Genomic DNA, 27,644 nt, shown 5'->3' with positions numbered 1-27,644 from the left:
ATCTCTTTATGACCATTAAAAACAAGATGAGCGTCAATTCAAGATAAATGTCCGTGCGCGCGAGCTTTTTTATTACATAGCATATATGGGCAAAAACATGCCTATGCAAAATCCATTATAGCTCTTTGGAATGAACCGTGACCTTCAATGCTTTTTCATATTTAGATAGAGTATGAGTCGGAAATAAGATTCCATGTCTCATTTGGCCATTAAGTGTATCGTGACATCATCACAATGGCCTTGGAACTCAAAATACGAATTTGCATATTATGACGTCAGCATATTTATGTAAAATTTATTGTATCTCTGTAAATATTGATCAATTTTCTTCTAAATTTCGATATGTTGTAGCTAAGACGATTCTCTACAAGCTCAGTCAACACCATTTTTCATTTTGATGCTTCATCATAGTGAAAATTGCGATTAAAGGGCACATATCAGAAATTTCTTACGTTGCGTGTTATGCCTATGGACGGTGAATTTCGTTTACTTCATTACATCAATGACATTGTTTTTTAGCAGTATCTCGCTTATTTTTGCTCTATTTTGTCTCAAATTTGAGTTGACCAGCCCACCTATACTTGTTCCAAACAAGTATTATGTCTAGTTATCAGGTGGGCTGTATAACGTACAGACCACCTTATAATTTCGTTAGAATTGCCTTTATTTATTTATTTATTAAATATTTTTCTTATTTCTAACCACTTTTTTGTTAGCAAGATAACTTGAAAATGGCTCGATCAAATGCCTTGAAATTTGGCACACATATGTATAGGCATATGTACAAAGCACAATAACGTTTTCAACATTGACCTTCACTGATGACGTCATCTAGGCGCCATTTTGTAAAAATCAACTCATGATCATATCTTCATAACCAAAAGCTATTTCTCATTCATATTTATCATGATCGAGGTCAATATCCGTCCGGTCAATTTCAGGTCAAATAACGCGCACGTGCGCGTACGTCCGCGCGTCAATGCGCGCGAAATTTTTTAAAATGCTCAAAATCGTCTCAAAATCATTTTGCATACGTTTTAGGCCATTCTAAGCATTTTATAAAAAAATCGCGCACGCGCGCATGCGCGCGCATTTTCGCGCGTTAAAATAATACACAACATAGAATCGCCATTTCTTTACTTTCATAATATTGCACATATTTTTAAAAACAAATTGATACCATGTTTACTATCAATAACGGAATGATCACCCGTTTAACATAAATTTCCGTGCGCGCGAGCTCTTGTAATACATATCATAAATGGGCAAAAAGATGCCTATACAAAATCCATTGTAGCTCTTTAGGATGCAAGGTGACCCGAATTTTGTTCTTCTTATTGTGATAGAATATGAATTGGAGATATGATTGCAAGTCTCATTTGACCCTTACTTTTCTCATGACGTCATCATAATGGCATCCGAACTCATAATTTCAATTTGCATATTATGATGTCAGCATATTTTTCAAAAATTGATTGCATCGCTGTAAATATTGATCGATTTTCTTCCAAATTTCGATATGTTCTAGCTGAGACAATTCATTACAAATGTAGTTAACAACATTTTTCATTTTTGTCAAAGGAATCATGACGTATTTTTGCGATTAAAGGAGGCATGTCAATTTTTCACTTTTTGCGTGTATTCTCTATGGGACATGACTTTTTCTCAAAACTGGATTCTACATTCCCGTCTTTCGCGAGCAATATCTTCGTCGTTTTAGCTTCGTTTACGCTGAACTTTGAGTATGACGTAGCTGAGACAATTAGCTATCTCAAATGTGCTCTTCATTTTGTCTAAAATTTTAGTTGGACCAGCCCACCTATACTTGTTCCAAACAAGTATTACAAATCTAGTTTATTTTTCTTATTTTGACCCACTTTTTTGTTAGCAAGATAACTTTGTAATGGTTCAATCAAATGCTTTGATATTTGACACACATATGTATAGGCATATGGACAAAACGCGGTAAGGTTTTCAACCTTGACCTTGACTAATGACGTCATCTAGGCGCCATTTTGTGAAATTTTCTGAAAATCAACTCATGATCATATCTTCATAACCAAAATTCATTTCTCATTCATATTTATCATGATCAAGGTCAATATCAGTCCGGTCAATTTCCGGTCAAAAAATGCGCGCGTGCGCGTACGTCCGCGCGTCAGTGCGCGCGCAAAATTTTTAAATGCTCAAAATCGTCTCAAAATAATTTTGCATACGTTTCAGGTCATTTTAAGCATTTTATAAAAAAAATCGCGCACACACGCATGCGCGCGCGTTTTCGCGCGTAACACCATTACACAACATAGAATCGTCATTTTTTTTTATTTCATGATATTTCTCATATTTTTTCGAGGAATTTGATACCATGTTTATATCCTTATGACCATTAATAACAAGATGAGCGTCAATTCAAGATAAATGTCCGTGCGCGCGAGCTCTTTTATTACATAGCATATATGGGCAAAAACATGCCTATACAAAATCCGTTATAGCTCTTTGGAATGAACCGTGACCTTCAATGTTTTTTCATATTTAGATAGAGTATGAGTCGGAAATATGATTCCATGTCTCATTTGGCCATTAAGTGTATCGTGACATCATCATAATGGCCTTGGGACTCAAAATACGAATTTGCATATAATGACGTCAGCATATTTATGTAAAATTTATTGTATCTCTGTAAATATTGATCAATTTTCTTCCAAATTTCGATATGATGTAGCTGAGACAATTCTCTACAAGCTCAGTCAACACCATTTTTCATTTTGATGCTTCATCATTGTGAAAATTACGATTAAAGGGCACATATCAGAAATTTCTTACATTGCGTGTTATGCCTATGGAAGATGAATTTCGTTTACATCATTACATCAATGACATTGTTTTTTAGCAGTATCTTGCTTATTTTTGCTCTATTTTGTCTCAAATTTTAGTTGACCAGCCCACCTATACTTGTTCCAAACAAGTATTATGTCTAGTTTGTTGTTGTTGCTGTCATTGACGGCATTGGTCGTGTTTATATATATATATCTTCATAAGTCTGTTTCTATTTTACTCCCTGGCAGCTACTATCCCAGGGCAATTATCATTAGAGATTACAACGAATTTTAATTGCAGTATTCAAAAGCCAATCAGAGGTGCTGTCACTTTACGGTTTTAATCTAAGTGAAATCCAGATGAAATTAGATTAAAAACATCAAGGTTATCTTTTCGAAAACATCTTTCCACCTACCTTCTATGTAAATGACGTGGGCTCAATTCCATCCCCCTTCGTTTTTTTTCCTTTTATATTACTTGTCTTCCTTTTATATATGTATACACTTCCTTGTTAACGATAATAGCGGCCTTAAGCTTTTACAGGATTTGCGCATGTACGTACATGTGTATGATTATTTTTATTAATACATCCTTTTCATTTTTATGAACACATTGATGATTTTATTTCTTCAAAGATTTGTCTTCTTTCATTATAATGCTTTAACGCTTAAGCTTTTTTATTTTTATTTTTTCATTTTAGTAAAGAAAAAAAGTTACATGATATTGTATTATTTTGTTGTATATATGTAAATAAAAAACAAACAAGTTTTACATTCATATGTACAAACAAATTAACAGAAAAAAATCTTGCCAAAGCTTGAAACTAGGCTCGACTAGCATTTGTGCTAACTTCTAGTTCCCATTAATAACTTCACCTAAACATAGTAATATACATATTTACGTATATATCTTTTGTACATTTAATAGTATGCAGATGTATGTCTAAAAAATATCGTTTTAAAACCATTACTGTTCAATCGACATTACTCTTATGTTATGTATACATGTATCAGTATTATTTTTTGCATTGTATGATTGTTCATATGTAATGTCATTATTGTGATGTGTTGTGTGTTAATAAATTCAAATTTAATTCAAATTCAAAGTATATTTATTCAAGACTAGCCGAATATTTTGCAGAAATTAGCCGATTCCTCCCCCCTAATAAGCTACTTTTTCTAACAAGAGATGATAATTTTGCTGTTGTAATATTATGTTCAGTTAAAATATCTACAGATTGTATTTGGTAGAGCAAAACGCCTACATTTTCTAAATCATGAACACCTTTTGGAGTCGATGAAACTTATCATAAATATGCACAAAGATTTTACCGTCCCCCTTTGCTCGCTCCCTTGGTAGCCCCACCTGACACCAAATACCATTTACGGCACTGGCTTGCTCACTCCACATTCAAAAAAAGAATCAAAGCCCTGTGTACATGTGTCAGTGTATTTTGTACTTTGTTATTATATCAGTATATAATATGATCAGTTCTTACCGTGTTCGAGGGAGATTTGGACCAATTCTGTGTGCCCTCCTCTCACCGCTAGATGGATTGGTGCAACGCCGTCACTGTTTTGCTCGATTAGAATCTAGAGAAAGATATTATACATCTATGTCACAGTGAGATATTGTATGGAATTGTGTTTGTCCATGTTCAGTGGATTTCCAGGCTTTGACTTATAATTGTGACCCAGCTAGAGCACACATCGTGATGGCATTGTAGCATGATTAGCGTAGATTTGGTCTTATCATATACGGGGAAATGAATGGGAGGGATACCAGTCTCTCTCTCAGTCTGTATGTATGTCCCTTTCTTTCTTTCTCCTTTTTCTTTAACATTTACATTTTTTTCGCATTTCGATTGACAAAGGTGCATCTGTAGTTATTCCTATCACCGTACAGAGATTTCACATTAACGTGCATATATGTCCTACTCTTCAATAATCTAAAATCAAAATATTGTAAAAAAGGAAGAGAGAGGGGAAAGAAGGGAGAAAGAAAGACAGAAAGAAAAGTAAAAGGTAATATTATAATTATAATAATGAGAAAGTGTCAGAGTTTATAGTAACTTACTTCTGTTAATTTATCGGTCTCCTTTGCCTTTTCGATAATCTTCCGCACGATCTTTTTGTTGCCCTCGTTGATGGCAATGTGGAGCGGGGTGTCGGAGTTCTCATCGTACACCATAAGGTCGGCTCCCTTGTCTATGAGGAGGATGGCGATGTCGATCTCTCCGTGAAGACACGCCAGCAACAGCGGGGTCATTTTGCGATTATCCGCATTCTATAAACGAAAAGGACATTGATCCATGTACATTGTTTATATAGGTCTGTCTGTAGTATGTGATGTTGTGGTCCATTGAATAAGTCTCTGGACTATGAACAACAGGGTACGGGGTTCGAACTCTTTCAGCGGCATTAATGTCCTTTGGCAAGATACGGGGCAACCTTTAATCAACATTTTCGACGCTCAACCCTGGTGAGGTAAATGGAACCTGACACGTTTTATTTATGAAGGGCGAGTTATCATTATTATTCTAGAAATAAATCATTCATCGACTTGAGATTACAATTTGAAATCATATAAGGTATAACCATTTGATGATTATTATACAAATAATGCACAGGTGTGAGTGCGTTATGGTCGATGCAGTGCATGAGGGTATTCACTATGGTGCAATAAAATTCACGAGGCGTAGCCGAGTGAATTTTGTGCCATTGTGAATAGCTGAATCGCGCTGCATCGCCATAACGTCACGAACGAAAACCTGTGTATTCAGGCGCGGATCCAGGTTTTCTTATGGGGGGGGGGGGCAAATTTGAAATTATGCGAACCAAATATTGGTACGTAATGGTCACAAGCAGGGACGTAATGGGGTGGGGGTGGGTGCAGAGAGGGGTGAGTTGCCCCCTCCCTCCTCCGCGAAGCGCGGAAGCTTTGACGTTTCATCATATTATTAGAGAAAGAAGGCGATTCGTTGTACCGTTCCCAAAAATAATCCTTGTCTGAATTCTGTTTCCCCGCTCCCCCGCTAAGCTTTTACATTTCATTAAATCATTAGAGAAAGAAGACGAATCTTTGTACCGTTATCGACTCTTAATCCTCGTCTAAATTCAGTTCCCCCCCCCCCCCTCTCCCACGCAAAGCGCGGAAGCTTTTACGTTTCATTAAATCATTAGAGAAAGAAGACGATTTGCTGTACCGTTCTCGACTCTCAATCCTTGTCTTAATTCAATCACCCCCACCCCCTCCTGCGCGAAGCGCGGAAGCTTTGACGTTTCACTAGATTATTACAGAAAAAAGACTATTCGTTGTAACGTTCCCGACTCCTAATCCTCGTCTGAATTCAGTCCCCCCCCCCCCGCCCTCCTGCACAAAGTGTGGAAGCTTTGACGTTTCATTATAAGAGAAAGAAAACGATTCGTATTACCATTCTCGACTCTTAATCCTTGTCTGTATTTCAAAAATGTTCTTTGTCTACTCCGTTTTCTTCCTACGTCCTCTTCTTTTCTCTCCTCTCTTTTTTTGGCCAGCGTTTTTTTTTTTTTTTTGGGGGGGGGGGGGATCACCCTACCGCCCCTCCCCTGGCTACGCGCCTGCGGTCAGATGAACATAATTATGTTGATACCTTGTCCACCCCCGGAAGCTCAGGGTTTAAGGCAATAATTTACGGTCAGATTAGCATTCAGGGGTCCGCCTAAGGGACATAGGCGGGGTCCAGGGGGCAGAGCCCCGGAAGTTCAGGGGGTTTTAGGCATTTAATTACGGTCAGATGAGCATTATTTTGATACCTAATTGTGACATTGGCAGGTCACTAATTGGCCTGGGGTTTAGGGGGCGGAGTCCCGAAAGCCCAATGGTTAAAGCACTCAATAACGGTCAGATGAGTATCAAGGGGCCCGCCTTAGGGCCCTTGGTTGGGTCAAGGAGGCAGAGCCCCCGGAAGCTCAGGGGTTTTAGGCGTGGTTAGATGAGCATATTTTGATACCTCATTATTTTGTGACACTGGCAGTTAACAATTTTTTTCTCTCTTGCTCTCTTTCTTTCTATTTCTCTTTAATATACTCTTTCAAAAAAAGTGTTGGGGGGGGGGGGGGGCTCGAGGCTCCCGATCCACGCTGTTTCGTGGGCCCTGACATGTAAGCATCTCAAAGGCATTTTCTTTTCTGGCTTTAAATTTAGGAATTTGTCATTTGCCAGCAAACGCATAAAAAAGTATAGATAACTTAAAAGTGAGGAAAAATCTCGGAAAATTATGTCATTTCAGCATTATTTGTAAACCACCGTTATGGAATTAGAAATAAACCACGTTTTAATTTAATTTCCCCCAAGCCCCCCCCCCCCCCGATCCACACGTTGTTGGCGGGATTAACCGCAACTGATCTCCCCTTCTCTTTACCCTTTTACTTTCTTCTTCCTCTTTTTTGTTCCCTTTTAGCTCTCCTCTTTCCTTTTTCCTTCCTTCTCTCTTTTTTTAGCAGGCGCGGGGGGGGGGGGGGGGGGGGGGGGGGGGGGAAGGGAGGCAAGAGCCTTTTGCCGCCCGATCAACAACTTGTTGGCGGAAAAATTGCAACTGATATCCCCCTTCTTTTCTTTTCTTCTTCCTCTTTTTTCTTTCCCTTTAATCCTTTTTTCTCTTTTATTTATTTATTTTTATTTTTATTTTTTTTCATTATTTTTTTTATTTATTATTATTATTATTTTTTATTTATTTATTTATTATTTATTTTTTATCATTATTATTTTTTTTTTTTTTTTTTTTTTTGGGGGGGGGGGAGGCAACAGCCTGGGAGGCAAGTCCTTTTGCCTCCCTATCTCCTTCTTCCTCTTCTTTCTTTCCCTTTCTCTCCTCTTTCCCTTTCCCTTCTTTTCCTTCTCTCTCTCTCTCTCTCTCTCTCTTTTTGCGGGGGGGGGGGGGGGGGGGGGGGGGGCAAGGCCCGCTCGGCCCCCTGGATCCGCGCCTGTGTGTATTATTGGTTTTATAAAATGAGTCTATTATCAAATCTCTTCAGAAAACAGCTGAAAGTTCGGCTTCTTAGAGGCTGCCATCTTGCAGCAGGGTCACTCGTCACTCGGTCATTTACATCGCACAAAATTGTATGCAGTGGGCAAGGGCGCGTATTTGTGCGCAAACACACAGCTAGCTAGCTACAGACGATCGCGCGAGAGCAGTGACCTTTGGCAGTGACCTCATAAACAAACTGTGCAATGCACGGTAAACATCCATTGATTTACACGCAGCCGTGTGTTATGCTTTTCTGTTGCATACTTTTGCAAGGCTGATATCACCAAGATGCGTATTGTTAAAATTAATGCACGCACACGTAATCCATTTTGACGCTTCTCATTGGATACATTCTTGAACCCATTTTTATAAAAATGATTATTAGACCATATGGATAGTAAAGAAATGGACATCGGACAAACTGGGAATTATACCGACTGGCAATAAGACCAAATTAGTGATAAACCAAATGAGCAGTAAACTTATTGGATATTAGATCAAATGGAAATTAGACCGAATTAACTATTAGCCTAAATTGTCATTAGACCAAATGATAAGACGAAATGGATATGAGACCATGTGGATAGTAGACAGGCTTGGTGTATACCATATGGGGATAGACTAATTGGGTAGTAGACGAACTGGTTGAAGAGCAAACGACAATTCATCCCTCCTTCAGCCTTTGAGACCGACAGCCTACATTACCGGTCTCGAGAACCCTCAGGAAAACTGTGTGGATTTAGTGATATATATATATATATATATATATATATGTTATGTTTTATTCAAGCAAAGTTGTCTCTTCAGTTAGTAACATCACGGGTGTCGATCCCGGGGGTGGGGTGGGGGATATATCCCTCCCCCCCCCCCCAATATTTCAGGTTGGGGGGATGGCCTGTGCAATCATCCCCCCCCCCAATAATTCACCATCAAAAAAAAAATGAAGAGGAAAGTTAATGATGAGAGCCCGATGAGAGTAGTTAATGGTTATTACTCGCAAGATGACCATCAATATACACATTTTGCTATCTCATTTTCATAATACATACATAATATACGAAGTAATTGAGACAGCCGTATATGAGACAAGAATAAATTGAATTCTCGCTCATACGGCTTCATCAGGAATTGATGAATTTATTCAATTTGTTCAATCAACAGCATCATAGAAATGCAAAGACGCAGCGTTAAAAAGCAACGAGCTAAATGTTAAGCGCGAAGCGCAAAAGTAGCAATATGCAATGCACATGAGACAATCCTGGACAGTGTAAACATAGATGAACTCTGTGACCAATTCGTGATGAGATCGGAGACAAGGAGAAAGCTTCCGCGCTTCGCGCGGGAGCGGGGAAACTGAATTCAGACAAGGATTTAGAGTCGAGAATGATATATCGAATCGTCTTCTCTCTTTAATAATCTAATGAAACGTCAGAGCTTTCGTGCTTCGGGGGGGGGGACTGATTCAGACAAGGATTAAGAGTCGAGAATGGTACATCGAATCGTCTTCTTTCTTTAATAATCTAATGAAACGTCAGAGCTTCCGCGCTACGCGCGGAGGAAGGGGAACTTAGTTCAAACAAGGATTAAGAGTCGAGAACGGTCCAACGAATCGTCTTCTTTCTCTAATAATTTAATGAAACGACCAAGTTTCCGCGCTTCACGGGGGAGCTATGGGGAAACTCCTCCCTGCACCCAACCCCCTAGGGAGCGCGCTTCGCGTGCTCACTACCGCCCCTTAAAATGAAATCCTGACTACGCGCTTGGGGAGGGGGTGTAACCTGCCACACGCTTCTACCTCTTGGTTGCTTTGATCCATTGCCGAAAATATTTTGGCACCTATCATCCCCCCCCCCCCCAACCACGGATACAAATCGACACCATTGAGTAACATATCAATACCAGTAACTAAATAAGGGCAAATAATTGCTATGAGGTAACATTAATTCAGCCGTAGAATATGCGTAGCGTGAGTCTACCGAGGGAGGGAAGAGGGGGCATTGTTTTGTTTTTCTTGTTTTAAACGGAAATGAAATGTGAATTTACAAGGTTACTGATTATGTGAGCGGTGTGAGAGGTGGTACACAGGCGTCTTCTTTTCACGTTCTTTTCACGTTCTTTCACCCTTTTCCTCTTTACTTTCTCTTTTTTCTCGATTCTTCTTTCTTTTTATATTTTAACCTCTTGATTTGGAGGCAGATGCCCCGTGCCCCTTTAAGCCACGCTACTGAAAATTATTGTTATTTTGGTATCCATTGAATTTATTTCTCAATACTCCAATTATTTTGCAGACATAACATAGAAGGAGAGCATTATCCATAGTCTTAGCTAATTATTTACATTTAGTTCGGTATCACTCTTAGAAAGAAGTTGAAACACAGCTTCAGTGTTGCCATTTAACGTGGCGATGTGCAGTGGATTTCGCCCTCTGATGTCTGTGGCATTCTCATAGGCATCACTCGACAACAAGAATTTCACGACGCCTTCATCGGGAAGTGTCGACATCCTTTTGGCTGCTACAACCTGATAAAAATGTGGTAGCAAGTTATTTTTCACTACCTTTCAGTATTTCCATCACAAGTGATGATATCTATAAGAACTGTTTTCTTTCCATGTGCCTCCGTATATGAATAATAATAATATAAATCTATTTCTAACCAGATCGGCTTTCGTAAACTGTAATCGTTTTAAATGGACAAAGGCTATAATATGATTTTAAACAATGGCCTACTTTGTGCAAAAATGTTGTCTACCGAAAACAGGGAAACAGTCGCCATTTTATATCATGAGCACTTTGACTGTACATGTTTATCATTTACTTATGAAATAACATTCAATAATAACTTATATGAATGTATGAAAGTCCCTTACTTTTGATAGGTCGTTCTTTGTACCAGCCGCTAAATGAAGAGGACAACGACCAGCTTCACCGACAGCGTCGACGTCTAGACAGCACGTGACGACAGATATGTGTTGCCAGATATTTCAGCAGTCAGCAGTGCATAGTAGTGGCGCATAAATAGAAGAATAGGAAAGAGAGAAAATGGGGAGTGGTAAAGATATAAAGGGGGTGAGAGAGAGAGAGAGAGAGAGAGAGAAGGAGATAGAAGGAGAGAGAAGGAGAGAGAGAGAGAGAGAGAGAGAGAGCGGGGCGATGGATGGAGAGAGAGGGAGAGAGAGAAGGAGAAAATCACTCACTGTATCAAAACGACGTTATTCCTTCCTCTTTTACGACTGACCAGGTTTTGTGCCTGCAAACTATGGCTACGGCGTGTCTAATCGCTCAGGAGAACCTATAAATGAAAACAGTTATAACTCCGCGTTATAATCCCACGGCGACCCGTACGGCCTGTTATGATAGGGATACGCCCTAGGGTGACCCTGAGGCCACCGTAGATTCCCTACGGCCACCGCAAGTATCTCTCAATTTCGGGGGCGTACGGGCGCCGTTTCCTTGCCGTAGAGCAAATATGACCTAGGCATAAGCCGATCGTATAATAGAGGCGCATCCATACCCTCTCGACACCATTTCAGCCATCGCACCGGCAATGGTTGAAAAGGCTTAAACTGCGAGAACTCTTGAAAGTTAGGTGACTGATCTCAACAGATTGGTCCGTTAGCTTCCCGGCCCCCCCCCCCCCCACTCAGGTTTCGAAATGACCGCATGCGTGTTGCCAAAATGTCCGGTAAAGGGGTACTTTTCGTGCAACAAAGTCCGGCCCGAGAATTGTAAAAAAAAGGGGTGTATTTGACTTTTCACCCGGAGATTTCTTTAAAAAGGGGGTGTTTTTTTCTTTTTTTCTCTCATCTCTTTGGACTCCTGAGAAATTATTCCGAATTTAGGGGGGTACATTGAGCATTTTCCCTGATTTAGGGGGTCTCCAAGGCAGGAAAAGCCCGCGAAAAGCCCGAGAAAGGGGGGTTCGGAAATGTTGGCAGTCCTCAGATAGGGGGTGCTTTCAAAAAGAGGGAACGAGCATATGCGTACCCTAAATAACACTGAGTGGGGGGGGGGGGGCCGGGGTTAGCTTACGACCGTCGTCGGGCACATGCAGCGTAGTAAACAAAGAAGTCGTAGTCGCAGCCGCCAGCGCAATGTAAAACGCGACACGCCATCTGACGGTACGACTGACACCATTGCCGACCGCCTTGCTTGTGACAGAAATCGGAAAACTAGTACACCAGAGGGTTGGTGCGACGAACTCAACTGAACAGTCAGATAGTCGTCTTTTCTATCTTGTAGACATAAACTCGTGCGCGAAATTTCTGGTTGACACCGGCGCGGCCGTCTCGGTATTCACTCCTACAAAACGGCAGCGAACTTGTAAATCAACCATAATGTTGAAGGCAGCAAATGACTCCATCATTGCCACTTAGTTCGCTAATTTTAAACTTAGGTCTCCGTCGCCGTCGCAAATGCTAATGTGTGTTTTTTATTGCCGATGTATCTGTACCAATACTTGGCGCATATTTCTTACACCATTTTAGATTGCTTGTTAATCTGCACCGACGTAAGTTAATCGACTGCGTAACGGGATAACACGTAACGGCAAACATTCGAACTGTCCGTGTATAAGCCCCTTGTTTGATACAACCGACAATTCTGCTCCATTTTGCGAACTTCTTCCCGCGGAGTATAATGACGTCAATGTACCCATCTACAAAGCGCAAGCATTAAAGTACGATGTAGTTCACTACAATACGCACGGTACGCCAGTCAGCGCGAAGTCTCGCAGACTTGATCCGGACAATTTGAAGATAGCGCGAGATGAATTTCAGCATAATTATGCTCGATTTGGATATTATTCCCCCATCCAGCAGCCAATGGGCCTCCCCATTACGTATGGTGCCCAAAAAGACAGAAGGGGACTGGCGCCCTTGCGGCGATTACAGAGCGTTGAATCACGCAACCGTTCCTGACCGTTACCCTGTGCCCCCATATACAGGATTTCGCAGCGAGTCTCCACGGAATGCAGGTATTCTCGAAGGTAGATTTAGTCCGAGCATATCATCAAATTCCTGTCACGTCCGATGATGTAAGGAATACCACGATATGTACTCTATTCTGTTTATTCGAATTTGTTCGGATGCTATTCGGATGGCGGAGTGTAGCCCAGTCATTCCAACGATTCATAGACAAAGTGCGACAATTATTTGACAGACTCTCTAAAGTTTGGTGTCGTAGTTAATTTAAACAAGTGTGTGTTCGGTCGAACATAGCTAGATTTCTTAGGTCATCGAATCAATGACGCCGGAGTCGCTTCCCTACAAAGTGGCAACTATCCGTCAATCTAGTTTACCCCTCTTCCTTGGAAGGTCTACGCTTCTACTCCACTGTTCCTTCCATCTATTTTCAATATCCCTTGTGCTGTAAGTCTCTTTTTAAAATATTATATCTGCTTGCTTATCTCTACACCAATATAATATGTTCTGCCTCTTTGATTTATCTCGTACTTCTTTTACATTTAACAAAACACAATTACAAACAATAGATACACTACTATATTCTATTTAAATGAAATAAAAACAAAGAACTAACTTGTCAACTGTTCTTAATTTAAACAAGCGACGGCGAGGCGAACACAAATAATCTTACTTGGTTATTTTCTGGTCATTTCATTTACACTGGAGAGGCTGCGACACCTACACATACACACACCTACAATAGCATACATGAACAAAAACAAAAAAACACTCTATCACACACCACAACAAAACGTTGCCACGCTGTGAACGTTGCCACACTGTGAACACTGCTCCCCCGCCCACTCCCGAGGGACAATAAAACTATACCCCAGATCATTCAATCTAACCTAATCCATTATCATTATCTCCACAAAGAGAGATTTCACCCCCTTTTTTATAACTTGAAGGACTATCCTTTAATGTCATCCGTTACACACGATATCCACATGTGAATGGTAAACATATTTGAATTAAAAAACCAACCAACTGTCCTAAAGAAAATGCATACATTATCACCATTTTTTAAGAGACCCCTTCCCAACGTGGTCCTTTATAACTTTGGACAGCGCAGAGAGCCTCAACAATAGGCCAATACCCAACCACGCCCCAAAGTGACGGCTACCAGCCATCAACAATCAGAACCGTGATCCAAAAATCATCTGTTACGCCTTCAGAGGGTGATTATATATGCCAAAGAGCCCACAATGGTCGATTAGAGGTTCATCAACCCCAACATTCACAGAAAAATGTATTACATTACCATTAATGAATGAAAGTTCCCAACATAATTATAATGCAAATCTTCAAGCCTGTTTATCCATTCAACCGTACAGAGAGTATCACAGCCCTCAGTTGCCCCCCCCCCACAAAAAACAACAACAATACATCCCATATCGATCACCCCTCCACCTGCAATCCCCACACGATAGGTTCCCTTTATCTACTACACACCTCCACCAACAATCGCCATCGTCTAGATCCCTGCACTCATACCTCCGATTTCACCCCTCCATCATGAATGCCCCCAAAGACATCTTTCCTCCATTTCACCTGCAACACCCCTCGATCAACAATCTCCATCAGTCACCTGCATTCATTCCTCCCACTTCAACCTTCAAGCATCATTCACCCCTACCTGCCCCATGTTGAACCAGGAGCTTCACCATGTCTAGGTTGTCGATGCGGGCCGCGTAGTGGAGCGCGCTGTTGTCCTTGGCGTCGTGCTCCGACACTGAGTCGAATATGTCCCCCGGGTCCATATCATTCAGAAGCTGTTGAAGCTCTTCGAGTTGGCCAGCCCTCGCGAGCTGAGATGTAAAAGATATAAAACTAGTGTCATCCTCAAAAAGATCAAAAATATATGAAATAAAAAAAGACATTATCGTACACTGTTAGAAAAAAATTAAACAAGTTGTTTAAAATTTTAAACAACCCCGAGTTAACCGGTGAATCGCTCAACGTTGTTTAAAAATTAAACAAATTAAGGTTGTTTACATTTTGAACACTTAGTTGTTTAAAAATTAGGAAACCTTTTAAGCAACAGTTGTTTAGTAATAAAATTGCACAACTCGGTTGTTTAAAGCAAGTTGTTTAAATTTTAAACAATAATGTTTAAATTACTAAGCAACTGTTATTTATTCAGTATTACTGCACAACTGGGTTGTTTAAAAGGAGTTGCTTAAATTTTAAAAAGAACTGTTTAATGGTTATTATCTGGTTGTTTGAATTTGTGAAATGACCTACTGGAACCACTCCTGCAATAATCACAACGATTTATACACTGCAACATGCAGAGCTTGTTGCCAATTTACTTCAACATTTGTTCATCATATTCATGGCAGTGACAGACAACATTATTATTTGTCTCTATAACTTCACCTAAACCCCATCGGCGAAGCCGAGAAGAACCAAGTCGTCGCCTTGCCCTTGTTCCGCCATTTTCGTGTGCACTGCACTGCACTAGCACTTGCACTGCACACACTAGCACTGCATGCTTGCATGCATGTATTATGTACGTACTTTGTGCATATCGCATGTGTGTGCGCAAATAGCAATCGCGTATCGAGAAAATATCAACGATAGTTGTTTAAGTCAATCGAGCACTGAATTTTCGATTTTGAACAACGTTGTTTACTTTTTTAAACAACATTCTTTTAAACAGTGATATTTTAAACACCGTTCTAACAGTGTACAACTTTGACTAGTTGCAAGCACTGGATTAATATTTGAATTTAATAAAAAATAATAAAGAAAAAAGAGCGGTTGCCAGAGGCAGCAGCAGAATAGGTGTACTGTAGCAACAGTAGTATGTGACTAGACAAGTAGAAGCGGTAGTAGTAGTAGTAGCAGCAGTAGTAGTTGTGGTAGTGGTAGAATTCATAGTAGTAGTGGTGGTGGCAGGCGCGTACGCAGGATTTTTTCAAGGGGGGGGTTAACATTTATAAATCGGGCCGAAATTTCGCAACGACGGGTAAGAGGACACTTTTTTCTTTTCTTTTTTTTGTCTCGAAATTTGAAAATTTGACATTTGGCTCCGTTTGGGGGGGGGGGGGTAAGGTCACCTTTTTAGGTTAGCCATGGGAATTTTTTTTTTAATAATTAAAAAAAAAAGGGGGGGGGGCGGTTTAGGGGGTGATGGGGGGGGGGGTACACACATAAAAATACCAAAGGGGGGTTTAACCCCCTCCCCCCTCCCCCCCCCCCCGGAATTATGATACCGCTACTGGTATCCCCTTGATTCAGGGATGATCTTATTAAGTTATGTAGAAATTGTTTGCACTGCTGAACCTCGATAGACAGTGGTATTTTGGGTGGTATCAATGAAAGAATATGTTTTGGGAAATGAAAGTTTGTTTAAGTCCTGATTACAAAATGAGAAGGCAATGGAGTTGTTTTGGGGAACGCTCTTGTTGAGAAACTAATTTTCACACTATCTAGTAGTGAGCAAGTGTGGGATTGGTTGTAATATTGTAATTGAAAACTTGAACGATCACAAATATTATTATTTGTTAGAAATGATAATTCAGGCTAAATGTTTTTGGGAATTAATTTCACTCTCTCTCTCGTCCTTTCTCTGTATTGTTTAAATTATTATTAATTTCAATTAGGAAACAAAGATGATCCTTCAAATTTTAGTGTTATAAATTACGATTATATTTTATACCACCGGGGTCTTCGTTATTTAGTGTGTTGATTACAAAATGATTTTGCTTAACCATATAAAAAGTGTCTTTTTTGCTAGCTCACAAAATTTCGAATCAAATATGCCCGTACATTTACATGGCAAACGAGTACCATAGCAATGTGAAATGAATCTTCTGTGATGTATTTGAGATTGGGGTGACATGAAGCTTTTTATTTCTTAAAAGGGTGCCTTCACAAGAAAGTTGAAAACATTAATCTAGTAGACTAAAGACTGGTGTCCCCTCCCCCACCCCTCCCCAATGACTAAGCCCATGCTACACCAATGGGGAGCGAAACAATGCTTAATGTGCTCAGGGCTTCATGGAGCTTTGTTTGTTCGCAAACGATTTTTCAAGTCCATACAATAACTGCCTGACAGAGCATGCAAAGCAAACATGATGAGATCAACACACATGCCCTTGAAATTTGAAACTTACTAGTGCTTAATTCATGTGACTATGATGGGCTGCGTAACTATCCGGATAGACCGAGCTTCATGGTGCTTTTTTTGTTTGTTCACAAACGATTTTTCAAGTCCATACAATAACTGCCTGATAGAGCATGCAAAGCAAACATGACGAGATCAAGACAACGGCCCTTGAAGATTAAAACTTACACAGCCCTTGAAGTCTGAATCCACTTTTTCAATGTAGAATTTTAAATGTGTATCCACACTCTCATGCAGGTAATTATACATGACTATCCTCTTTATCATAGCCAATTTCCTGGGTGTTTAATACCAGCCGCTGAATAAGCGGGGGGTGGGGGTTGGGGGTAAGAGGACACTTTTTTTTTTGGTCCCCCAAAAAATCGCAACGACTCAGCCGACCGCTGAATAAGCGGGGGGGGGGGGGTGGGTATACCCAGGTATTAAAAACCTTTAAAATACCTCGGCCTCAATAGGGTAAGTTATGATTAGATGATTACATACCCATCGAAGTTTAACAAAGTGGATACTAATTATGGATAACTATGGTTACCAACAGCCCGAGCATACATATTGAACTCATGCCCTCAATAACAGGTTATAGTAATGAATACAAACCAACCTATATCAGTGAGACATCATTCTCAACATTATGCTTTTCTGCTGTGATTGACATGTTAAATATTAGCTTCTGCATTCCATAAAAAGGACACTTTGTTATGTGAAATTTTGAGAAATCTTGAGAATTTTTTTGTTGTTGTAAATTATACTTTTTGTATGCGTTTGATGGAAAATGACAGATCCCAAAATTTACAGTCAAACAAAATGTGCTTTTTTTAGACGCTTACATGTCTGGGCTCGACCCCCTTTTTGCACGTTTTACAAGAGTACACAAACAGAGTCTCAAAGACACACACACACACACACACACGAGCTGTGCTGATTTGACTTTTTGGGAAGTCAGATTTGTGCTTCAAAATCATCATTTTAGAAATCATGTTCACACTTTGAAAATGGTAATATATAGTGTTTTTCTATTTCTAGTAACATTTACAATTTATTATTGCGTGGGGCGAAATCGCGGACTACGAAAAGTAAAAATTGTAGTCGTCATCCCATCTACCCCATTGGATGATTCCATGTAATGTGTCCCTTGAGACATTATGCCGGTTTATTTTGTTTCTTCTTTGATCTCATCGAACAATAAAACACAAAAATCTTGATGTGACAACTAAATTACCTTAATGATTCTCGAAAGAACCATGAGACAAAATTATTTATCTAGAATTGTTCCTCTTTGAGCGAAACAAATGGATATCATTGAGTCGAATGTACGCGTTGCATAATATCGACCCTTTATAAATCAATAACATGTTTTGCTACTCTTACAAGGTCATTTTATACAACAATTTTACTGCCAAAGAAACCGTGTTCTGATGTCAAGTTTATTAAAGATCCTTCTGAACGTATTTAGTTACTGGGAGCTGATGAGTTTAACCGTACAAAATAATATGAACTCAATCACCACACACGGAATAATTAACCATCGATGCCCCCCCCCCTTAAAACCTAATTGGCAAACCTTAACTTACATTGAACATGGGTTAGGTATTCCAATTCAAATATGTTTTTTCATGAATATCATTTGATATTATTACAATCAATCGATAAATGTATTGTTATCATTATTATAAACCTATAATCCCGTATTATAGTCTTGAGCTGTCGCCAGTCAATCAATCAAGATATATATTTTCATTTAGCTTTCACCCGCAATAGATATCTGAAAAATGTTCCTAAAAAAACAGTCAACCATAATAATCTCATATTGTCCAACGTCATACCTTTACAACAGAAGTCTCCTCGTCATCCAGATAACAATCATTATCAACCCGATCGCTGCCATGACATGCCATGGTCAAGGACCGACAGAAGAACGATTCAAAGAATCTCCTGATTCCTTAATCAAACCAATAACTGAAATCTGTTGATGTATGGTCAATACACTTAACGTCCAGTTCTGTCAATTCGGGCAACCGAGACTGTCTGCTCTTCCTATACTGTGATTGTAACCCGGAAAAGCACAAAATACAACACTAAAAATCTTCTCCGTTTCACGGCGAAACAAGTGCTGACTGCGGGGTATTTAAATGAGATGTGACCGTCTCCGTACTCTGGCTACCGTCGCGATCTAATTTGCAGTTTCCGCGCTTGTGTGGCGTCAGAGAAGTCGTATTACCATTTGCAGGCGACTCCCGCCGTCATTGGCTGATCACGCGGAACCTTACAAGCTCGACTCCCGACGCTAAGTTGGCTGAATACCGTCGTAGGTTTGGGCGCTACGCGGAAATTTTCGCTCTGAGTGCGACCCCCCGCTAAGAATAGCGTTGTAGAAGGGCGCGTCGCCGGTTGCGAAACCTACTTGTTCAACGCAGTCATATGTGTCGAGAAAGACAAAGACGGGCGCTTGTCTTTCGAACGTCAAGGTGAAATATAAATGACAATGGTGTATTCGTTTTGTTTGTGTTTCGAGACTCATATTTTACTTTATACATTGCTACACCGTACGGGTAGCGATTATTTGTTTACCGTACCACTAACGCGTCACCTCGGCTAATTTTATTCCGCAGAGCGACTTGGTCAGAGACCACTCTTGAAACCGTACGAACTCTATTTAAGTATGTAGTATTCCCTCTCACTGTACTCTGGCTGTGTGAGGAAGGGGTTCACCGTTTAATGTGTATGTGTGTTTCGTTGGTGCCACGTGACACTATCATGTGACTGTGTAAATGTCGTCGCCCCCTTTATAGCAGGCGACGTTGCAAATGTTTATTTACAGACTCTTTGCAGGATTTTGGGCCTTATTTGGGGGCTACTCAGAGGTCCGATTTTAGCGATCTATATTTAAGGCTTTTAGTGACACGAGTACAATATTATGGATGAAAACCAATAGCTGTGGTTTCCTTTACTTCAGCCCAATTTGATCTGCTTGACAAGGTTCGTCTACTAGCTGTAATTTGAAAAATTAAAACGAAAGCACTGATTTCATCTCGTTATAAGCGGGACTTTGATAAACATGAGCTTTCAACATATAAAATTAGAGTATATGCCTATGTATCAACAATCATGAGGGTTGAATTATGTTAGTGATATATTATTATTTCATATGGGAATTGGTTCTCATAATCATTCCTGTCACCTTGTAGATGTTCATGGGAATCACGATAATGTTATTGAAATGATTTTTCATCCTTTGTTTTGTATGATTTGTTCTTCTATGTAATTCTGTCCTTCGACATGTTCGATGAACTATTTTGCGCGGTTTTGCTCGCGACCGAGCGGGAAAAATTGGATGTATTGACCTTTGGAACTTCTTGTTCTCTTCTTTTTTTTTCTTCATTATTCTCTTCTTCTTCTTCTTCTATTTTCTTCTTATTATTATTATTTTCGTCTTCTGTTTTTCTTCTTTTCTTTATCTTCTTCTTTTATTCTCTTCTTTGTTTTTTTGTATTCATTTTTGGGATAGGCACAGGTCCTGTTCGCTGAAACAGGTACAGAACAAAACATCGAATCTTTCCTTTACCTATATATCATTTTTCAAGCATGTTTACACATAAATAAACGTGGACAAGACCCTTCTTATGATGATGATGATGATCCACAGCACTTGTATGGTGCCATTTACCTGTTTCAAACATTCTGATGGGTGGGGAAGGGGGGGGGGCGGGAGTCATGAAATTATGTTTGATGCACCCCCACCCCATGGTATCCACGCTATATATATCTTGTAATTTGTGTTCTATCCTACATGTTATCTACATTCGCTTTGATGCGATGAGGGCAAGGCCGAGAAGATCCTAGATGGCCAAAAGTTAATTAATCACAAAATACTAAAACGTTTGGAGTAGGCGAAATAAAATGGCTGGTGCAATCACATTTTTCGGTGAGAAAAAATCACTTATCTTATCTATTTCATTTCTCAATTTGACAACATAACAAGAGTTAATAAACAAAATAGGTGCATGTAAACATTTAACAAAAGTCAAAATACATATATAATCATATCATAATATAAATCACTTAAATAGTTAATACTTAAAAAAAACATAGTTGACAAATCATTTCAAAATTGAAAATACAGGAAACCGATATCTTAAGCTTTATTGCTGTTTCATTTCCACTTATGATTACAAAAGCTATTTGACGCGAATACACATTTATTCACTTCAATTATATTTCACCAAAGCAATTAAAAAAATATAAAATTCATTCATAGAACTATGCATTGACACATTAATATATAGAATATATTGTTACATGAATAAATAGAACACATCCCTGAAAGGAAGTGACCCTTATAGTTTTCTTTGTGCATGGCTGATTGACAACCAAAGGGAGTTAAGTCTTTTGTCAACTATGTTTGTTGCTACGGCAGGAAGCCAGTGAAAACAGATTCGTTTAATCAACTTATGGAGATGCTAGCATTACTTTAAACCAACATAACTTTATTATTCCTGGCTCATTTGTCCTGATTGAGGTGTCATATGAGGGCAGAAAATGGACTTTCTAGAAATGTGATTTTCTCTTTGAAATTCAGATACCGCTCGCCAAATGACGTTTTGGTACCCTCTCTTCAAATGTTTGTAATCACTTATGCATGAAATATGCATCAAGAGTTGCATCATCAAATGAAAGAGAAGGATCTAAGCTTTACAAATATGTATCATTTATTAATTATAGTTTTGATTAAGTTATGATAAAACATCGACAATCATCGGTTTCGTTTTTTCTGGGACGCACTGTATAATTGAAAGATAAATATTAGTACCGGATTACATGACAAAATACAGCAATACAATATGCCTGACATATAATATAACAGATAATGAAACAAACGTTTTTTGGTTTAAAATAGTATTTTGCAAGAATAAATATTTTAATTCTACTTTTAATTTTTTTCAAACATCAATACACTTTTTTAAGTCGATTTTTTTTCTTCAGTAAATTGATAATTGATAGTCTATCACAATTTGTGAAAAAAAATTCTGTCATTTTAAGCATAATTTTCTTTGTAAATGAATGATAAAACATCAGCTTATTAAGATCGGTACCTTAAAGCCATTCACTTTAGAAACTATAAATAATATCCTAAGTTTGGTACATAAAGAAATGATTATGCACAAATTCAAATTCAATAATTTCTATAGATTTACGTTATCATTCGCGGGGGTATGCATTATAAATAACTGCTGGCCTGTTTTTATTGTATGTTTAATTTTTTTTGAAGAAAAAAAGTCATCGTAATATTACGGTTAGAGGGTCCTACATTAATGTGGTTGGATTGGCATGAGTGAGCTTGTATAATGGTGCCTAGCCGGAATACTCCACAGAGAGCAGAGCGTGTGTACTATAATGTGCGGATTAACATTTGAATCCAATGACGGGGAAATAGTACATACAATATAAAACGCTTTAAAACGTAGTATTAAGTCGCTATACAAATGTGACTATTATAAAAATGAAAAATTCCCATGGATCATAGAACCTAAGAGGCCAATACAACGGAATTCTTAATAAATAAGAATAGGATCACATATTTTGTATACGTTTAAATGGAGGATCGAGAAAGTTCAACTAAATGGCATTTCACAGTGATTGTGTGTGTATTTATTTGTCAAATGGTCGTTGCCAATAATTCGAGAACAATGGAAATCGCTCATCCTCATTTATTTCGAATCCGTCTTGGCACTATGAACATGACGGACAAAGAAAGAGGACAAAATAGACAGTTCCTCATTCTATCCTCAACAATTGCTGTGGTAGACAAAGGAACTCCCTTCACTGCTATTATGTAAAAATATGTAGAACAGGGGTCTTATGCATATTCACCTGTTCTACACATTTTTACATAATAGCAGTGAAGGGAGTTCCTTTGTCTACCAGAGCAATTGTTGAGGATAGAATGAGGAACTGTATATTTTGTCCTCTTTCTTTGTCCGTCATGTTCATAGTGTGGACTCCTCGACCCATTTCAATTTGCTGTGGTTCAAGAGAGCATCAATTTTCTTCTCCAGACGGTCGAAGCGCTCCTTCATCTGTTTCTGCTCGGCGCAGATTTGGGTTATGTCGCCTCCGATTTGGACAATCTGCGGTCCCTCTTCTTCGACCCTCTCGCTAACTGTCTCCACTTTGGTATCAATGAACTTCAGACGGTCCTTGAGTTTGGTGAACAGTTGTTCGGTCGTGACTTCCTCGTGCAAGAATCCGCCCTGGTATTATCCAAAATAAAAATAAATGATAAGTAAGTGAGGCGAGAGGGCTCATTGGAAGAGCAGTGGTCTCGTTACCCTTTGGTTAGGCATTAATCCTCATTACCAAGTCCCTCGGAGAGGAATTAAAGCCATCGATCCCCTGTGGTTGTTTACTTACAAGTGTACAAATGCCCAGTCTTAGCAGTCAGATTAAACAAACAAACAAACAAACCTTTAAAGGAAGTGCAGATATTTTTTGTTCCTGCTTCAAAAGTCATGAAACAGTATTTCAGACCTAGATACGCAAACAATATCCTAGGAATAAATTAGTTATATATAACGTAAAAGAACACTATCCTTATATTATCATTACTGTCGATATATAGGCCTCATTTTGAATTTGTAATCTCTTTGTAGTGCATTTCGATAGCAATCATTAATACAGATAGCATAACTTCAGCAGATAATTTCAAATATATACCAAATTTCATTAGACACTAGTCGCTTGAAATCTTTAATTTTATTAGCATTGTAAAAAGATCCAACTGCTATCAACCAATTTAATAGCGAACCACTTTAACATGATTTTATAATTCACTCTGTAATAACCCCACTATTGCATTAGTTTATGAGGAGGGTATTAACCTTCTTCTTCTTTAAATCGTATGAGGAGGTTGCACAATACAACTTCGCATATTCTTACCTGTGCCGTAGTCTTGTTGCAAACCTGAATGGCCTTTCGAAGGAGGTTTTGGTCTCCAGTCAGCGTACGGTACCACTTCTGCAGTCCGCTGCAGCACGACCGATTAAGATTGAAGCGTTTAAACCTGATGACAGCCGAACGCCAGATGAAGATTGGGAGGGCACGTTGCACCTCCATCACCAGTTCCACCTGTCATTTAGTATATATAGTGGTTATGGCACGATCGCACTGTCTTTACGGTAATTTTAAGAAAGAATTTCAGTACATTGTTTTATATCCTGAAGAAATCATGTTGGGGCTGCGAAATGTGAGATTTTAGTGGCTGTTGAAATTGCCATACGTTGATATTTTTAAGTCTTTGTAATGGTGTTTCAGATAGTTAAGATTGCAAGGTTGGTAAACAAATTCTCAAAGTGATAATGCGATGAAATATATCTAGCATTTCAAAGTAGTCTAAGGGTAACATCCCAAAAATTGCCAGAGGTTAACTTTTCCCCGCTGTCGATATGCAAGGGTACCGACACATTGCAAGTAAGATGTTAGAGTAAAGGTAAATCTGAAGGAACACCTGAGAAGTCTTTGGTACGCATGATCTCCAGAAAATGCAAGAGATTAACATGTCAATGATAGGCTATAATGTTCACGTTCATCTTCACTACCAAGTTCAAGTTCAGGTCAGTTCCAAGTGCTTCGTATTCTCGGGCAAAGTGCTTACTTACAAAGTCATATCATTAAAACCTAAGGTAGGGCTAATAGTTGTGGGTTGGTCCATCGCCCTGTTTTCATGCATATTAATGAACAGCACATTGTAACCAAGCACTTACTCAAGGGACAAAAATGTACCGCTTATCATGTTAGAAGATAATGTACAGTGAAAGACACAATGGCCGATGACAACAACAATAATACCTTACTCACCTGCATTGTTAGACGATGAAGCTTAGCTTTTCTTCTTATTGCATGGATGTCATCAACAGCTAGACCAACCTAGTCAATAGAAGGAAACATTATTAGCTGACATCAGTTACCTAGCGGGTGTAATTCGATGGAATCTATCTACCAGGTAACTTTAAGCCCAATGAAAGATGACTTTTTCAGATTTTCATATTGGTCTCTTGTATTCTTAGATCAGGGAGTTGGATTCCAACTCCTTGCTTATGTGTTCTTCTGCATATATATGTCTGTTGAAATGGTAGTTTCTACTGTTGCAGCTATATAACAAACAAAAAAACATGACATTCCTGTTACTAATCTAGCACCTGAATGATTGAGAACATTCGTAGACATAATACTCCTACATCATACCATTACTTCAGCGTCTACCGGACTCTTATTTCTACTATTACTGTTGCTTTAAGGCTTATGCCGAAAGGGTGGGTAGCGTCGCGTCGCGTTGACTTGAACGCGACCATTCGTCCAAAGCCCCCCCCCCGGGTTGTGCCATGCCAGCCCAACCCGTTCCTCTCTATTTCTGATTCCGTGCCTTTTCTTCAATTTTGTCTTGTATCCTTCACATTCTTGTTCTTTCAGACCCTCCATATTTGTTTTGATTTTCTGATTATTTCGAGACGTACCAGGAGGTTCATGATGAGGATAGACATGATGATGAGGAACAGAGCGAAGATGGCATACGTGATGCCTTCGTAGAAGACAGATGTGAGGAAGAAGTCTTCTTCACCATCAGCCAAACTGTTCTCCGTACCAAGGTAGTTTTGACTGTGGAAGATGGTCCCAAAGTCCAGCTCTCCGATCATCATCACAAATGTCTTGGCGAAAGAGTAATGTACGCTGTGGAAGGGTTGCTAGGTTAGGAAGGAAAACAAAACGATTGAAGTGTTCATTTCTTGACAGGTCCGCCGTATGTGTTTGTAATTTAGTAATGATCATGCTGATGTTCATTTCAAATGGATGGCAATTGTTAATCACCTCTACTTTTACACCATGAGTGGGAATCAGGTGATTCAGCAGTAAACCCATTGTGTAGACCTATTTGGGACTCTTTCTACAGGTAGTGCTAGCGTGACCAAATGTAAACATCATGATATGACTTTTGTTTGCAATGGCTCCCCGGTCCAATAAAAAAAGACTGCAAAAAGGATTGTTCATGCTTTGTGCCATCAATGCCTAACTTGTGAAAACAATGCAATTTAGAGAAAATTTAAGAAACTTATTTCATCGTCAAAAAAAATAATTTTTCGAGCAATATTTCCATGACTTTTTCTTTTTCGTTTATTTATTCGAAACAAGCATAGGGTCTTCTTAAGGAGTCTCTTGAATGAATTTTATTTACATATAAGGCCCAACATAAATGTATGACGTACGATATTAACAACTTGATATTACCTGGTTCATGAGGAGTGTGTAAAAAGCCATCGCAAAGGCGACGACAAAGAGGATAAGAATGAGGACGAACTTCATGAATGTCCGAAGAATATCTGAAATGTTACAAAATTAAATATTTATTTTGGAGACGTAAACGAGACTCCGCTTTTGTCACGTTGATGATATATATTACAGCTCCACAAGCAACATAAGCCTATATTATTGCACATTGCTCTAGAGTTTTCCAGGTTCATTCGCGTTTGCTATTCTTAAATGGACCCCTAATTGGTGCTCATGTGTTTTTATTGATGCGATATGACACCTATATCGACATTATTGTGATTCGTTGTGATTCGTTAAAGAGAGGATGTTGCTTGAAGTGTGATCGTTATTGAAAAATAATAGTATCACGGTTCGATCATTTAATAAAAAAAAAAAAAATGATAAGTAAAACATTCAATGGTTAAGCTCTTCCTAAGGGGTAACGATTTACTACACCTGGATGAGTGGATGGAGAGTAGCATGTGTAAATTAATGTCATGACAAAAGAAATTAGTCCCAAACGCAAACTATGTGTTCCACAGTCCGCAGGCGTATACACTTAATCACGACACATCCAATATTAAGAGAGGGGGAAGTAATAAACAAATCCTAAAGCAGTTGTTCACATGCATAATTTATACATTATACTAAAAGGGGACATTATTGATGTACGTAGTCCCCTACATACTCCCCCCTGAAAGATGACGATCTAACCTATGAACATGATGACGTAAATTCCCAGCCCCGGGAAGCGACGGATGAAGAGAATGAGATTGATCCATGCCAGGAACACAGCCACCGCACCGCACTGCCACTGCCAATCCTATCATAGACAATTAAGAAGTGAAGAAAATCATCAGAAAATTTGGTATTTAAATCGCGTATTTAAACGAATTCGTTTGATAAAATTATGGAAATGCAAGCACTACTTTAAACAAACAGAACTTTGTCATTCCTTGCTCATTTTTCCTGATTGATGTGTCATATGAAAGGGCAGAAACTCAACTTTCTAGAAATGTGATTTTCTCTTCGAAATTCAGATACCGTCCGCCAAATGACTTTTGGGTTTCCTCTCTTCAAATTCATTTCAATCACTCATGCGTGAAATATGCATCATTATGAGTTGCATCAAATGAAAGAAGAGGATCTAAGCTTTCCAAATATGTGTCATTTATCAATTATAATTGTGGTTAAGTTATGATAAAACATCGATAATTCTCGGTTTCGTTTTTTCTGGGACGCACTGTATACTTCATTTTAACGCAAAGTGTTACAGGCTTTGTAACTCATGGAAAATGCACTATACCAAATACTACATGTATGTGGTTTGGATTGCACGGACCGGATTTGAAAGAATATCTCAAAGCTGCAAACACATTACACGTACGTAGAGCCATAATACATGAACTTTGAATATCGATACCTACA

General features: G+C 39.0%; 1 protein-coding gene across 2 annotated transcripts; it reads right to left on the bottom strand.

Moving 5' to 3' along the window:
- Positions 1–4,137: 4,137 nt before the first annotated feature.
- LOC115928161 (ankyrin-1-like) lies at positions 4,138–18,997 on the bottom strand. 2 transcript variants are annotated; one of them, XM_030995022.1, is made up of 5 exons: positions 18,743–18,997; positions 14,424–14,595; positions 10,694–10,767; positions 4,894–5,103; positions 4,138–4,409 (listed from the first exon to the last, which is right to left on the bottom strand). In XM_030995022.1, exons 1-5 carry the CDS (start codon positions 18,812–18,814, stop codon positions 4,305–4,307), a joined length of 633 nt encoding a protein of 210 aa, XP_030850882.1. In that variant the 5' UTR covers positions 18,815–18,997; the 3' UTR covers positions 4,138–4,304. The 2 variants fall into 2 exon arrangements, with proteins under 2 accessions (XP_030850882.1, XP_030850884.1); XM_030995024.1 differs by lacking the exons at positions 4,138–4,409; positions 4,894–5,103 and adding an exon at positions 9,760–10,345 and having other exon boundaries at positions 18,743–18,989.
- Positions 18,998–27,644: the final 8,647 nt, after the last annotated feature.

This window comes from Strongylocentrotus purpuratus, unplaced genomic scaffold (genome assembly GCF_000002235.5).
Source record: "Strongylocentrotus purpuratus isolate Spur 01 unplaced genomic scaffold, Spur_5.0 spur5_scaffold_21, whole genome shotgun sequence".
Taxonomy (NCBI): domain Eukaryota; kingdom Metazoa; phylum Echinodermata; class Echinoidea; order Camarodonta; family Strongylocentrotidae; genus Strongylocentrotus; species Strongylocentrotus purpuratus.
Note: the sequence above shows the minus strand (reverse complement) of the source record. Positions and strands in the feature narration are given on the sequence as shown.